Source organism: Poecilia reticulata, chromosome 11 (genome assembly GCF_904066995.2).
Source record: "Poecilia reticulata chromosome 11, P_reticulata-male-v2, whole genome shotgun sequence".
Lineage (NCBI taxonomy): Eukaryota > Metazoa > Chordata > Actinopteri > Cyprinodontiformes > Poeciliidae > Poecilia > Poecilia reticulata.
The window spans coordinates 13,068,152-13,083,053 of NC_088840.1; the positions used below are offsets into that span (position 1 = coordinate 13,068,152).

Below are 14,902 nucleotides of genomic sequence, written 5' to 3' on the forward strand. Positions count from 1 at the left end.
CCGTCATTGGGTAAACAAATTTAGATATTTAGATATTCCCAGTAGTGTAAAATACAATTGAGCAGAAACTAAATGGGTACAGACCAGCTGCATATGTTGTTAGGTTATCTTCTTCTATAAAAGGAATTTAAATTATGCAACTACTGATTATAGCAAGTATTCAGAAATATATATTTTTAAGTCAAAAACCAAAATTACAATAATTTTGTAATTTTGGTTACAAAATTTAAAGGATAAAATTATCCTTTAAATCAGTGCAGAAAGTTTTGTGCATTTTTACTGTCACCGTATGCCAACCTGTCTGTGCGAGTTCTGCAGGGTCAAAAAGTTTATCAAAGCAATGCTCACTACTGAACACCAGGGGGTGCTGAAGTCCTACAGAAGACTAGTTAATGGAGACTTTCTTCCTCTCTGTCACTTGTAAGTGTAAAAGCGTCATTAGTTCTTGTCGGTTCTCTTGCTCTGTCTCATAATAAGCCCATTATTCCTTTGGCTGAGTACCCAGGATTACACAAGTATCTTGCTTGTCAGACAATGATAAATTGATTTCCTACAAACAGCCCCGTTTCTTTAATCTTCAGATTGCCGTTTGCTACTTCGCCACAGAAAAAGGTTCTGCTGCAGCGGAGGGCGTCTTCCCGTAATATTTCCTCTCATCACAGCTCTCTGTACTGTCAATGACATCAGCGTTGGGTTCAGAGGAAACAAAACGGCTGGGTGATGCAGACATGTGACCTCATCAGTCAAACCATGGCACTTTATTCTCTTCACACAGTGCATTTCCTTAAAACACAATATATATATAATTTAATAACAATATAAAACTCCATTTGTGTATATAAATTATGCATTCAGTACAGCAGCTCTTATATATTCTACTAAGCTTTGGTACAGTGGAACATTTATCTGTGAGCGAGGCTATGTTGTGAGTGTGGGAACAGCGAACCCACACCGTCGGGAGGAAAGAGGGTGAAGGTAAGGGAGTGCGAAAAAATGTATTTGCATTGAAAAAAAGAGAAAAAAAAGAGGGGGGGGAGAAAAAAGTGTGCGAGCGTGTGACGACACAGGAACCAAGGTATTGTCACACCATCAATACTGCATGTTCCAAGCAGGTGCTCTGAGGTTGGTGCAGCTACTGTGATGAGGAGGTGGGGGAACCACGCAGCAATACCCCGCGTCTCCAACTCCCCCAGGCCCAGCTTTGCTTTGAGGAAAGGGCACCGAAGCGCCTCCCTGCAGGGGGGCAAGAAAAGCAACGTTAGGGCAGATCATTTTTTACATGTTGTGTTAGAACAAATGGATGAGTCAGTGGGGGTGAGACAGGAAGTTACCTGAACCATGCTACACTGGTGGGAGGCAACTGGCGTGTATGTGCCCAGCACAGGCTGAGGCTGGGTGTGGGAAGACTGCTGCACCCTCACAGCAGGGGGGTAACCTGCTGCACACAGACGCACCACTGGGATTATTAGGAGCTGATTTCATCACAGAGATAAATAAAAAACGGTGGGCAACACAAATGTTTTGACATTTTTCTTAACATATTGTGAGTTGGGCTGGGCTGTTGTCATATCACTGAGGCTTTTATGATTATTACATATACATTTTTAAATGTATTAAAAAGTTTAGCAGCAGTTACTGCCATTCATGCTGAAATAAAAAAAACATACTGACTATTAGTCACATTATTGAGTGTTAGGTTTCAATTACTTATAAAGAAGAATATTTTTGCTGTATTCCTCTTTATAAAGCAACAAGTTTTGTCTATTTATAATGAGAAGTGGACATCATTGCATATTTAAATTTACTTGATTATATTCAGTCTGTGTAATTACTTTTGCCTTCACTCAATGTTTTGTCTTTTTTGTGACTTCACTGTCCAAAAATAAGCTACTTTTTTTCTAATAAGTTAATATTAATACGTTAATATTAGACGACTAACTTTATCCTATAGGCTACTTAAAGTATCCTGCATGTAGTTTGCCAACTACATTTTTAAGGTAATACGATTACCTTAAAAATGGTGATAGTTTTTTTTTTTTTTTTGCTTTGTCAAGTTTATGTGTTATTTATTTTTTTGGGACAGAAGATATTTTCAAGCAGTCGAATCTGGTTCATTTGTAAGTGTAGTGGCCTTCTTTGAGCAAGCTGACAGGAAGTGTGCAACAAGTTAGTTAGTTGTAATAATCAGACAAAGCTCTGTTCACTCATAGTTTCTTTAGCATTTCATTATAAGAACTGTGATGGTTTAAAACATAAGACCTTCACCTTCGTCACTTCATAAGATCTCCTGCTTTACATTTCCTTCAAACACCAATTTAACACTGAATTAAAAAAAATGCTGGTAAAGTATTTAACCAGCAGGGATCAGGAGGTTGAACTGTGTCGTCTTTCTGATGAAAAGAAACAGCAGGAAAAGAGACCGGTTCACTGTGAGACCCTCAGACTACATCTCTGACAGTGTAACGGCCCCCTCCTCTACTGCTGCAGTTTTCTCTTCCACCAAAAAAAAAAAAAAAAGACAAGAAAGAAAGAGGAAGTACCTGCTGGTTGTGCTGCTGAGCTGCGGACATGTTGGGAGGGCGAAGCGGGCCTGAATCCAGGCTGGGCTGAGGTAGGGTAAACGTACACAGGCACCTATTGGGCGACATCATTGGTGCTGGGTATACATTTCCAAGTCTAAAGTGAAATATACAAGGCAGAAAAAAGTGTTTGCCTTTACCTGTGGTGAGGGCTGGCAGTAGCTGGGCAGGTTAGGAGGGGCAGGAGCTGCATAGATGTAACCCTGACTGGGAGGGTAGATGGGAGCGGCATCTCCTGTCGACGGGCAGCTCACTGTCACATGAGCAAACTGTGAGGAGAGATCTTCAACCTGTCAAGTCCAGAGAAAGGAGGTCAGTACACACAGACACACACATAGACGCGCACAGCGGGCCACTCAGTGATACATACTGTTGAGTATGGCTGTGAGGGAGTGACAGGTAACATCTGGGGAGCTGAGTAAGAGACAGACGAGTACTGAACCACCTGAGAGACGGATGGAGACACAGATAAACATGAGCGTGTCAGTGTGATCGTGTTTGGCATGTGTGACTTCAGTCGTTTTCCCTCATATGACAAAAAAATGGTTTCTCTACCCCATTTCCCATCCTGAATCCTAGGTTCCATTTACAAAACCAGTCTATAGGAATCTTTTTAATAAATTCATGGAAAACTGCAGTTTTTAATATTTTAAACTGAAAGTCAGGGTCAAAGAACTTTGGAAGGTTGAGATTGTGTGCACTGCAAAAACACAATCCGAGTGTTTTTGGTTTAGTTTCTAGTGCAAAAATAAATTACAGTAAATACTGTCTTAATATTGATGAAAAGGTACGAATGATAAATTAAATAATCAGCCAGTGAAACAAGACACTTTTCCCATTTTATACATTATAATATGGGAGAAATGTCTTTCTGACACAGCTGAGTTTTCCAGTAAAAACCCATAATGTCTTGTTCTTCTCAAAACATTTCGGGAAAAATGTCTTGTTCCACTGGCAGATTATTTAGCATACAACTAGTCCTTTTCCATCAATATTAAGGAATTATTGACCTAAAAGAAACTCCCAGATCGTGCTGAAAAGTTACTTGTAGTTTATTTTTTGTCTCATTTCAGATGTACTAAGATATTTGCAGTGAAAACTAGACCAATAATACTTATAAGAGTTCATGTTTTTGTAGTGTGTCATGTATGATGTCAGTGTTTTCCAGGTGTACGAGTCAGAAAAACAGTTGCAAAACATTTCTTGGCCATATTTCCTACCCTAATATGCAGTTTCCATTTATAAATTCATGGAGAACTTTAGTATTTCGTAGGCTGGGTCTGGAACAAAGTGTGTGGAAGTAAAAGTCCAGTAAAGTGTGTCACCTGCTGCTGAGGCGGCAGAGTCTGGCTACTGATTGGTTGCTGACTATCTGGAGGGTTGTACACAGCTGGGCTTCCGTCAGGGTTCAGGAAAGGTTGCCCTGTGAGGTTAAAGGTTGAATATGATGAACGTGAACTTGCTGTTGACAGAACGATGCGATGCAATGTGTGTGTGTCATGTACCAGTAAGAGGGTTCACTAGTATGCTCCCTGGAGGAATGCCGTTCTCCGTGACGTAGCCGTGAACCGGCTCCTCGATGATGGGAGGAGGCGGAGACGGGTGCGCACAAGGGGGTGGCAGTCTGTAAAGTGAGATGGAGCCTGACGGAGACCAAGAGAAGAATGCAAGATGAACAGCAGATTTCTCACAATTATTTAAAAAAAAAAAAAAAAAAGAGAAGAAGTTGTGCTAAAAACAACCTCTTCCGCAGCGATGACGTTTTTTTTTTTTTTTCCCCCCTCTCCAGAATATGTGAGAAAGACTGGAGGTGTTGCGTGAAAATTTACAGCTCTGGTGTGAAGATTTGTAGATTGGAGTTTAATTTTCACACCAGAACTTCGACTTTTTGTTAATTAGGCGCTTCTGAATAAAAGCTGATAATTTATAAACAGCGAGCCCCGCTCGGGCACACGTGACGGTGATGAAGCCTGCGCCTCTCTTTCCGTGTGCACAGGTGTGGAGGAGTGAAGCCCCTCACCTCTGATGACTGAGTTTACACCTCAGTGAGACGAGCGATAAGTGCTGAAAAGTTACTAAGTGATTTTGATTTTTGATTTTTTTCTCTCCGAAGCTTGAAATAAAAACGCACCTGATCGTGTGTCCCAACTCTGACCGGAAGGCTGGTGGGCTTTCACCGCTGGACTTGTCCACTGGAAGGACGAGTCTGAATCTGTGCTGCTCCAAGGTGGGGGGTCGTTGCTATAGCAATAGTCGGTCTCGATGCTGCTCTGCTTGCTGCTGCCCGTCCAGCTGGAGCTCGAGTTGGCACGACTTTTCCTGTCAGGAAGTCATGAGACATTCTCATCAAAACCAATCAGTTGTTGGATTATTTGGATTTCTTGGTAGTAATGGAAGTAATACTAATAATAAAAAAAACATGTTATTTATATTAGGAGTTGAGGCAAAGTTAAAATGTGAGAGAGCAGCTACAGTAAAACAAACTGGAACATTTTAATAGAAAATATGTTTATGGAGACATTTGAGCCTCTTTTACGGATGTATTTCTAAGACAGCAGTCGAGAGATTTACAAAAAGCTGCATAAATGTTCAAATCCAGGATATTCCATAATAAAGTAAAAACATGAGCAATTTTTTTGTTTTCTAATCAGCCTTCCTGTTATCAGCTGAAAATCTTGCTCTCTTTCTCTCGTTCTCAAACCCCCATAGGCATGTCTGGACATGTAGAAAACACAGTTTCTTTTTAGATGGTTTATTAAATCTCTATAAATCCTCTGGCTTCACGTTGTAGCACCTCACTGGTCCTGAAAATTGCTAACCTCGGTCTGTTCATGTGATCTGAAAGGAGCATGACGAGAACATATTCACTGAAGACGGTTTTCAGACCACCTTCAGAGGAGTTTGAAGAAAATCTCCTCTCAGTGCGACACTCGTATCTGCACAGTCTGCCCAACGGCACATTTAAGAATCACCTGCTGACATATTACTCCTCACGGCAGCATTGCAGAAATGTCTCCTAGTAAAAAATTGGCCGCGAGCGATTTCTATTTTTAACAGAAACAATCTTCAAAAGAGAAAAAGAAGTAGCAATATTGGAAAAATAATGATCACCTTTTATTAATGTTTCATTTTAAAAATGACTTTCCAATCATCAATGGAAAATTTACAGACATTACAGTAGTCAAACTTCAAACTTTCCAAATGGTGCTTGGACAGGTTACAGTAGCTTTGGTAATTAGCTCCAAGTCTAATTTTTAGCTGATCTGTCAGGTGGGAATTTTGACCTTAAGACTTGTCTGCATCTGATCAACTGGAACCAATATCAATACCAGGTCTCACTTGCTGATTGGAAAAAGATGTGATTTTTGCGTTTCCAGCCAGCCAGTAACCGGTCGGGGCTAATCGAGCTGAAAATGGTCCGATTCCAGTCAGCACCTGCTGCCTACGCGAATCTCTGCCTACATGCAGCATGTAATAAAGGGATTAGGCCATTATCCATTAACTCACCAACATTTTAAATACTTTATGTACTTCCAGGAATCTTTGACACTGACACACACAAATGAATAAAACAAGATCTAGCTCTTGCTGCAGATTCTGAAAAGCCCTGCGCCAGCCAGGCTGACCAGATTAAGATGATAAATGGCTGCATGTTTGCAGCGAGCGCTTTACCTGAAGAGCTGTCTTTTCCTCTGGGTCTCCACGTATGAATTGTACTCCTCCACGTCCCTGCACGCACACAGGCGTATATTAATGTCCTCATCTAAATATAATATGCTGAAAGTTACATGGAAAATATACACCTCAGGCAAGGTTACCTGCTTTCTGCATGGCCGCTCTCCTGAGTGCAGAGTGGCTGCAGTGATAAAAAAAAAAAAAGAGGCGCAGAGGAGAAATTAACTCCAGTCCATTCCGTTCTTTTTCTTTTTTTTTTTTTTTTGTCGTGTCCCGTTTAGTTCCTCTCAGTCTCTTTCTCTCACCTCTTTGTTGAAGATTCGTTCTCGTGCCCTTTGGTACTCTTCTTCTCTCTCCTCCATCGACTTACTTTGCCTCTCGCGTGAAGGGTGGTGGCGGCCCTGTTAGGGAGAAGAATGGGGAAAAAGAGGTCAAGGATAGACTGCGATCAATGTCGGCTTTGAAGATAATTTCCTAGAGCAAAGTTAGACCTGGTCGTCCGAATTGTCCCTCTTTAATAGTATCTTCAGAGGGAGTGTGTCTTCGGTCTTGTCCTTGTGAACCATGTCTGAGAAGCGCTGCTCCGGTCTAAAGCAGACAAATATTCAAATGTATCAGTTCACACCGATACGTAAGTGGCCACAGGGAAACACATAGATGTTTTTTTTAGGGCTTACATGCGCGTGTTGCTCGTCCTGTTGATGATGACCGACTTGCCTGTGTGGTCCACATTGTGCTCCATGCCAAAGTAGGCCGCCACCCGATGGACCAGCATGCGGTGGTAGGACGACATTTGAGGGAACTTCTTAAAGGAACTGAGAGAAAGAGGAGGATGGAGATGAACTACAATCTCCAGAGGTGGTTCTGGTGGTGGATGGATTATGGATTTTAGGCCACAATGCCAAACAAATGATCCATAAGTTGTGCCTACGTTTGGGTTTTACTTAATTGCATGATTACATGGGTTGTTTACGATTTGGTTGATTGAAGGAGAAACGTAGTTTAATTTAATGAATTGTAGAACCTCTCTAGCTGTGCATTAAACAGAGACACTGAAACACACGCTACTTCACATGGACTCACCTATTGCTGAAGATGAAATCAGTCATGTCCTGCTCCAGTTTCAGCAGTGTCAGACGGTCTCTGGGGTTGCTGTTGAGGGTGTCCTCAATAAACTGGTCCAGATCTGTTCCGGTAGAGTCGGTGTACTCCACACTGGACTCTGAGAGATAATGGAACAACACAAAGTCTTATGTCGCAATAACAAATGCCCGCATTTATTATCACATTTGATTACATTTCAAATTTATTTGCTTTCCACTTGTCTCTTTGTGAGGCGTCCGTCTCACACACACCTTTAGACAGTGGTGGTTTCTTTGGATCGGGGCTGTTCTCCTGCTCCTCGTCCCTACTGGAGGTCCTCTCGTTGTCATGGCAGCTGGATGGGATGTTTGTGTCTGGAGATGCCTGAAACGGAAGAAAATAAAGAGTAATTTGAGCGCCGTGATGAGGCTGCGGAGGGGGGCGGAAGATTATGAGATGTGTATGTCTCCTACCTTGGTTTCTTCAAACGGGGAGGACTCCTCGCTGAACGCCATGCTGCGCACCAACTTTCCTTTGGGCTGAAACACATACACAAGCATTATTACAAATTCATAGGGCCCACTGCAATCGATATCCCAGTAAAAATGAATAATGAGAGGAGGCGCAACTTTAGCTTACCTTGAATTTTTTCTTTGGTATCACCTGGTTACAGTGTTCCTGCGGGCAAGGGAACAATTTATTACCAGGACCTCGTAAAATGAGCGGTGTAGGGAGAAAGATGAATCATATCGGCGTTGTTAATTAGCAGGATGTGTATGTTAAATGTCACTCACCTGCTGCTGCTGGAGCTTCTTAATGTCAGTGTGACACTCCCCACCCCCCTTCTGACTGCAGAGGGGTAGACATGGCGACAGGGAGGGGTGGGTTTTTGTGTCACAGGGTTTTGCAAGGACATCTGCACTCTCTACGACCGCCTCCGTCATCCTTCTGAAAAAAAAAAACACACACACAAAACCGCAAGCCCTGTTTAGCCAAATAATGAGCATTTTATTACCATTTAGAGAAATATTTTTGGCTAGATTCTTACCCCGTCCCTACCTGTGTGGAATTGTTTACTGGAGAGCCTTACGAGTGAATGATGGGGTCATATATCCCATGTTCCCACAGGGCAGCAAGAAATGCAATTATCGCGTCCGCCTCTGCTCGGCTTCGCTAACGTTCTCCTCTCTGCAGGCCCCCTTCAGTGGTCAATGGAAAACAGCCTGAAGAAATCAGAAAACATAAGAGAGAGAGAGAGAGAAAGGGGGGGTAAAAACCTGTCAGCAGTTATTGTATGACAGAATCGCCGCCACACGCCTGTTTCAAACGGTAGCCGGAGCATAAAAGCCCGCCTGCAATCTTGTGCTCGTTTGTGTGTGAACCTCTGTCGGCACTTCCAGAAAGCTCTCCTGGCTTGACGGCTAATTGCAGTCTTCCAGCAGTAATTGTTTTACTCTGCGTCTTCAACGCACGCGTACGAACGAGCCTTGTGCTCGGAAGTGAAACCTGCCTCACGCGTGCACGGTATGTTGGTGCGCTTGTGCGTTTTAAAGCACGTCCTTGAGCTTTTCTTAGAAACAGCAGCTGCGGAAGAAAGAGAGAGAGTCAGAGCATCATCTGATCCGGCGACGCTGATATTCCTCCGAATGCTGAGCCGAATCCCTGATCCCTGTGGCGAGACAGTCGGAGGGGACCAGAGGAAAGACGCACAAGTCACACACAAAGGAGGCGGCATTCCGGCATCTTTTCTAAAGCGGACGCAGTCTGCTGTAACACGCCGCTCCGGGGGACGCTTCGGCCTGCAACACCTGAGAGGGAATAACGAGCTGAGAGGATGCCGAGTCCCACAACATGACTATTTAACAGCTGAACGCAGTTTACTTCCCATTGGCATCTTAGTGCGGCATAAATAAAAAATATCATTGACATTGAAATCTCGGCATGTGGTGGTCTAAAAATTTACATTAGAAAAGGGATTGGCTGTAGGACTGTTGCGTAAACATACATTATGTATAATCCAACCTTTTACAATCGAGAAGAAATTCACCGCAGCTGCATCAACTAATTGGCCACACACAGGAATCAGATTATTTTTCAGATGGTGATCGGTGGGGTCAAATGTTGAAAAACAAATGGTGCTTTTCCCACCTGTTCAATAAATATATTAAAACTAAGAATTGCCACCATTTTTGGTCTATAAAGACATGCAAAATATTAGACAATGATTATTGATATATAGATTGTTAAATAAATGGGCCTATCTACTCGGATTCATAACTACCTTCTTGATCAAAGAATCTGCACCACATTTTTCCTCTCTTATTTATTTTGGTTCTGAATTGGATAAAAACCGAACAGATCGAACAAAACTCAAAACTGTTATTGGCTAGTTACAATAACTGTATTAAATACAGCAACATTTAATAAACTAGAATATGCAGTTTAATGAGGATCATTTGTTGCACTGAAAGTATCTTTTGAAAATAACAGCCTTAAACATACTTTTCATTACACCCACATTTCTGTATTAATAATGTTTTTATTGGTCTGATGTAATTTCCTGCTCTAGGAAATTAAATGTCGCATTTTTTTTCAGCTGTAAGCGAAAAATTATAATTAACAGAAATAAAGGCTTGAAAATATCACTCTGTGTGTAATTTTAATAATACTTAGTGAGTCAAGTTACTAAAATAAACCAAGTTTTCTATAACGCTGTATTATACTGAACATAGGAGGTTATTTCTGACCTGCCAACGCAGATGTTTTGTAAGGATAATAAGACATTTGATAGTAATAATAATAAAAAAGATTGAGTATTTAACCAGCCATTCAGTTGGAAACTGATTGGTTCTGTTCTCTGTGCATCTTTATTATAAACCAGAAATCAAACCAAAGACCACTAAGATCCCCGTGTTTCTGCACCTGACATTTTCCAGTGAACAAGATGCTGACAACAATTCGCACTGAGACGGAATAATCAGGATTTAAATGGACAGGAGTGTCCAGTTAATCCCAATTACTCTGACCGATTCTATTGCTCCTTTTCTACATAAAACAGGAAAGATGGGGTGGAGGTTCGCTGACAAATACTTTTGAATCCAGCAGAAAATGAACAACATGCATATCAAATTTTATTTTTATCTACCTAAAGTAGTATCAATATACGTGTTGTTGACCAATGGATTTATAGACCAAACACTGTTGGAGTTCTTAGTATTGATGAGTAGAGTAAACAGCAAAAATCAGATTCTTTTTTCTTTTCTGAATTTGACCTGATCAGATCAGATTAATCAAAGCGATAACCAATGGGAGTTCCTGCATACCCCGCTAGCTGGTGAAGTTTCACAGTTAACAAAAGACTAATAAAGATCCAAATCTGGCTTTGTGTGGCGGTCTACTGCAGCCTGTGTAAAGAGGAAATGGTTTAGAGTTGTATAAACAGTCCAGAAGGATAAGGTTGGCGGGCTCCCTAATGTGCTGCTGGCGAGTTCTTGCTGAGCTGTCCATCAGCCAAACACACACCAGCTCCATGAACGCTGCTGCCCTGTGGTCAACCCTGACCCCAGACCTCACAACGCGAGAGGGAGGGGGGGGAGTGGAGAATCAACGCATCTCCTTTAATTATGACGATCAAAGAGAATCTGGATGTAAAGCAGGAGGAGACATGCTGGGGCTGGATTATGCCTGTGAATTTACACCAATAAGAGATGACACGAAGAAAGACACGAGGAGGAAGGCTATGGAGCAGATGAATTAGACGGGAAAAGATGAAGAGAGACGAGAGAGAGCGTTTTGTACGGGGCTTTAAAGGTGAAGGAGGAATGAAAAGAGGCGATGGAGGAAGGAGGGAAAAAAGTGAGGAATTGGTGATGGAGAGGCTCGCAGCGACACTCCTGCTTCCAGGCTTTTCAGCCGACGGCAGTGAAGAGGGGATTAGAGCGCAGCCACTGGTTTTTGAGCTGAGCGCTGCAGAAGTGGCCGGCCTCCCGGGGAGAAGGTGTGACACGATCATTAGCGTGTGACGGATGGCGGCGGGAGGCAGGGAGCACCAGTTCCCGCTACATCATCATCCATCTGCTGCTCTCTCCGAAGCCTCTGAAGCCTCGGAGCCACTCGCCCACCGGGAAACCTTTTTTCTCTGGCCAAAAGCTTTCCGGCTCATCTACACACTGACATGCAGGCAGGACGGGGGAAACATATCCAAGAGACGCTTTAAGCTCCTAAACCTGCTGCAATCCTTTTTGTAATTAAAACCCCTGAAAGAAAAAAAAAATTCACCTATCAATAGCATATCGCTTCTATTGTTTACCACTGTAGCTTGGCTCCTTAGATTTGTCACCCTGAACTCTTGTACTTGTAAATATTTATATCCATATTTGCCGACTGCAGGTTCCTTTATCATCGTCCCACTCCATCGTATGAAACGGATAAAACAAGAAATCCTTACCGCCTCGAGTCAAAGAGGCTGCTGTTAGTGTTTTCTCTCTAAGGGCCTGGCTGAATCTAAAACAAGATCTTATTTTATTTTTCTCCTCAGCCAGGGAGCTCATTAGGAAACGCTGATTAAAAAACAGTAATTGTGAATTTTGAGGCTAACTCTGACCCATAACATTTATGGGCTTTCTTCTAATTGGGGGTTTGGGGGGGGGGGGAACGACACAATACATTTTTTGTCATCATTTCAATTTCAGTTTTGCTGGTGGTGGTGGTGTGTGTGTGTGTGTGTGTGTGTGTGTGCACCTTTTGAATTTTCTCCCCACGAGTTTCATTTTCATTTCCTTTTGCTGCAAACCCACAGCAGGGTAACGCGTTATCTCACACCGCACTTTAAAGACGACTGAAGAGCCAGCAGTAAGTAGGTTGCACATGTTAGATTTAGGTTATACTGTCCTGTCATCAGCACCTGGCCAGCCGCACCAGTCTTATCACGAAGGTGACTTGTGGTTTCCACAGCTGCGTTGCTCTGCAGCTGAACTCAAACCCCAGATAGGGAAAAAACGCATAACTATATACGTAAGCGCAACTCAGCAGGGCGGCAAGAGCTGCCGCTTCTGTTGCTTAGAAGGGGAAGTTCGCAAAAACACCTGAACTCTGAAAAATAAATGTAGAAATATAGACGGCAGTGTCATAATGTGCAGGATTATTATTGCAAGGTTTGTGCATTTGCACATCGATAACATAATCAGCCTGTTGCCTCTGCAGTAGGTGGTCACACCGGACAGACGACGGTTAAGACGGTCACAGATGAAAAAGGAATGAGTGAAGAAGAAATAGATTTAATGACCACTGCAGTGGCATCACCAAAGGGCAGTGGCAAAACGTTACTATGTGCAATGTTCTTACATTAATGATTATTAATTCAACAGAAAGGAGATTAAGCATCAATTAGTTGAATATAATATTTATTTATTCATACAGCAGTTGTTTTCACAGCATGACACTTTCTACTATCTGCTCCCTCCAAACCAGTGTCATAATAAAACTCTCACTACGTGGCCACAGCTTTCAAATTGTCCCCTGCCTCATTGTTTTCGCCATTGCAAAACTCAAGAGCAATGATGTCACTTGGATCATTTTCTAACATTGTACAGCTGTTTTGGTAGCCAGAAGGCGTGAATGGGTCACAGATCACAATCTCTCTGCTCAGACATACAAAACAGCAGCAAAAAAAAAGTTTCGTATTCTTTTTATGTCCTCGATAGTCCAGCAGATTTTGTGCATCCTTCTGTAGAGTTGAACTATTTTAGTGTGTTTCTAACTGAAGGTTTTTTTTTCTTAGTCAGTTTTGACAGCCACTATAGTCTTATCTTGATCTTTTCATATTTAACTTTAGCAAGTAAAGGGGTTTTGTGTCTCTTTAGCTATTTGAGATCTCTCCCATCCATAGTTACAACTACGTCTCTGTCTCAGACACATATGATGTTTCTGAATTTGAAGTGTTTGCGCCCCTGGGCCAGTGTAAGTAACCCATGCTCGGCTCATTTACTAGAAGGATGCAGGGGGTCGGCTAACACGAACAGGTGGCACCTCTGCGGCTTCCTGTTGACCCGCATAACCAGACGGATAAGTGTTCGGTGGTCTACTTTCGGGAAACGATCTCTCTGGGCTCTGTTTGGGTACGGGTGTGACCAAGACTGAGCTGAGCTGAGCTGACACACCGGGCTATTTTTACACTGGTCTAGGAGAGAGCGGACCTCCTGCTCCGGGACTTCACGGCGCTGTTCGGGCGGGTGAAGGATGTACAGCTGCGGGGGGCTGGTTTCAACCCACCAACGGAAACACTCATTGATGCAATCAAGCTTTATGTACTCTCACTTGAGCAGGAATAATAATATTTAAAAATAAAAATAATGATAATAATAATAATAAAATGCAGAGGATTCGGAGTAGGGCACATCTTTTTCAGGGTATAACAAATCATTCAGCGGAGCCGCTAACGATACAGGCAGACAGCGAGCTGCGGCTGAGCTCCGCTAGCTGGAGTCAGACCTCCAGACTTTCCCCGCTGTCACTTCATAGTTTCAGCTTTAAAAAATCGTAGCATTACATGTCCAATTAAAACAAATCGAGAGAAAATAACCAAAGAATTGAAAAGAAAGCGAGCAGCGTCGATGTCATCGCCCCTCTCCACCCCGCGGAGCGACCGTTAGTCAGCATCGTCGCGGTGACGATCGACCGTTAGCTTACCGTGAGGTGACGCTCCTCCGCCGGGTTCCTGCCGGTGCAGCCGGTGCCGACCGCCGCTTCTGTACACACCGCGTCTGTTGACTGAAGGGCTCTGTCGCTCCTCCCCAGCCTTTTGCTCGTCTCCGTGGAGGCAGGCAGGAGGAGCAGGGGGAGGAGAAGCAGCAGCAGGAGGAGAAAGAGGAGGAGGAGGAAGAGGACGGGCGACAGCTCTGAACCCCGAGCCACGCGCCCACACACATACACATACACACACGTTAGGAATGCACGAGCTCCTGTCTCTCCACGCGCCCTGAAAGCCAGCTCCTCTCTGCGCATCTATCCACCTGCATTCACCACTTTATTTGACCCTTCAGACCTTTAGTTCACTGCTAATACTCACATATCAGCTTTTTATTTTTATTTTTTATTAAAACTTGTTTTATTTTGTTACTTTTCGAACAGAAAAAGTGACTTTTTATTAGGATTTAGCAACATAAAGTCGTGTGACTTGTTTAGGATAAATGTTTTCTCAGATTTTAAAAATTCAGTCCCATATTAATCAATTAACAGTTAATTAATTTTACCTGTGTTTCTGGAGTTGCTTGTGGCCAATCAATTAATGAAGTACAAGCAGTTAAATAGACAACTACGTTCTTTACATCTAGGTTTTCGTCCTCAATATTCCAGAGGCTCCTTACTTCTTATTGAGCAGTTCAAATAATCATTGTAACTAAAACAGTTAATATGTGTTAAAAAAAATACATTTGATTCTTCAACCATGATGTTCTAATGCTGAAATTATTAAACATGAACTTTTCAAAGAACAGCTTAGAGTGGTTTAGATAATATTTTATGAAACTTGGTCAAATTCAATCTTATCAGTAGTGAGAAATGGTAAT

At 42.6% G+C, this 14,902-nt stretch overlaps 1 protein-coding gene across 4 annotated transcripts; it reads right to left on the minus strand.

Moving 5' to 3' along the window:
- Positions 1-729: 729 nt before the first annotated feature.
- On the minus strand, positions 730-14,289 carry arpp21 (cAMP-regulated phosphoprotein, 21). Of its 4 annotated transcripts, none has more exons than XM_008421858.3 (20): positions 14,025-14,289; positions 8,397-8,560; positions 8,132-8,285; positions 7,977-8,015; positions 7,811-7,876; positions 7,610-7,721; positions 7,338-7,476; positions 6,932-7,069; positions 6,746-6,842; positions 6,560-6,655; positions 6,398-6,435; positions 6,252-6,308; positions 4,711-4,898; positions 4,085-4,222; positions 3,905-4,002; positions 2,950-3,024; positions 2,720-2,869; positions 2,541-2,634; positions 1,332-1,435; positions 730-1,233 (listed from the first exon to the last, which is right to left on the minus strand). In XM_008421858.3, the coding sequence occupies exons 3-20, from the start codon at positions 8,279-8,281 to the stop codon at positions 1,090-1,092; spliced, it is 1,923 nt and encodes a 640-aa protein (XP_008420080.1). In that variant the 5' UTR covers positions 8,282-8,285; positions 8,397-8,560; positions 14,025-14,289; the 3' UTR covers positions 730-1,089. The 4 variants fall into 4 exon arrangements, with proteins under 4 accessions (XP_008420080.1, XP_081468859.1, XP_008420079.1 ...); XM_081612733.1 differs by having other exon boundaries at positions 1,332-1,438; positions 8,386-8,560; positions 14,025-14,288; XM_008421857.3 differs by having other exon boundaries at positions 1,332-1,438; positions 14,025-14,286.
- Positions 14,290-14,902: the final 613 nt, after the last annotated feature.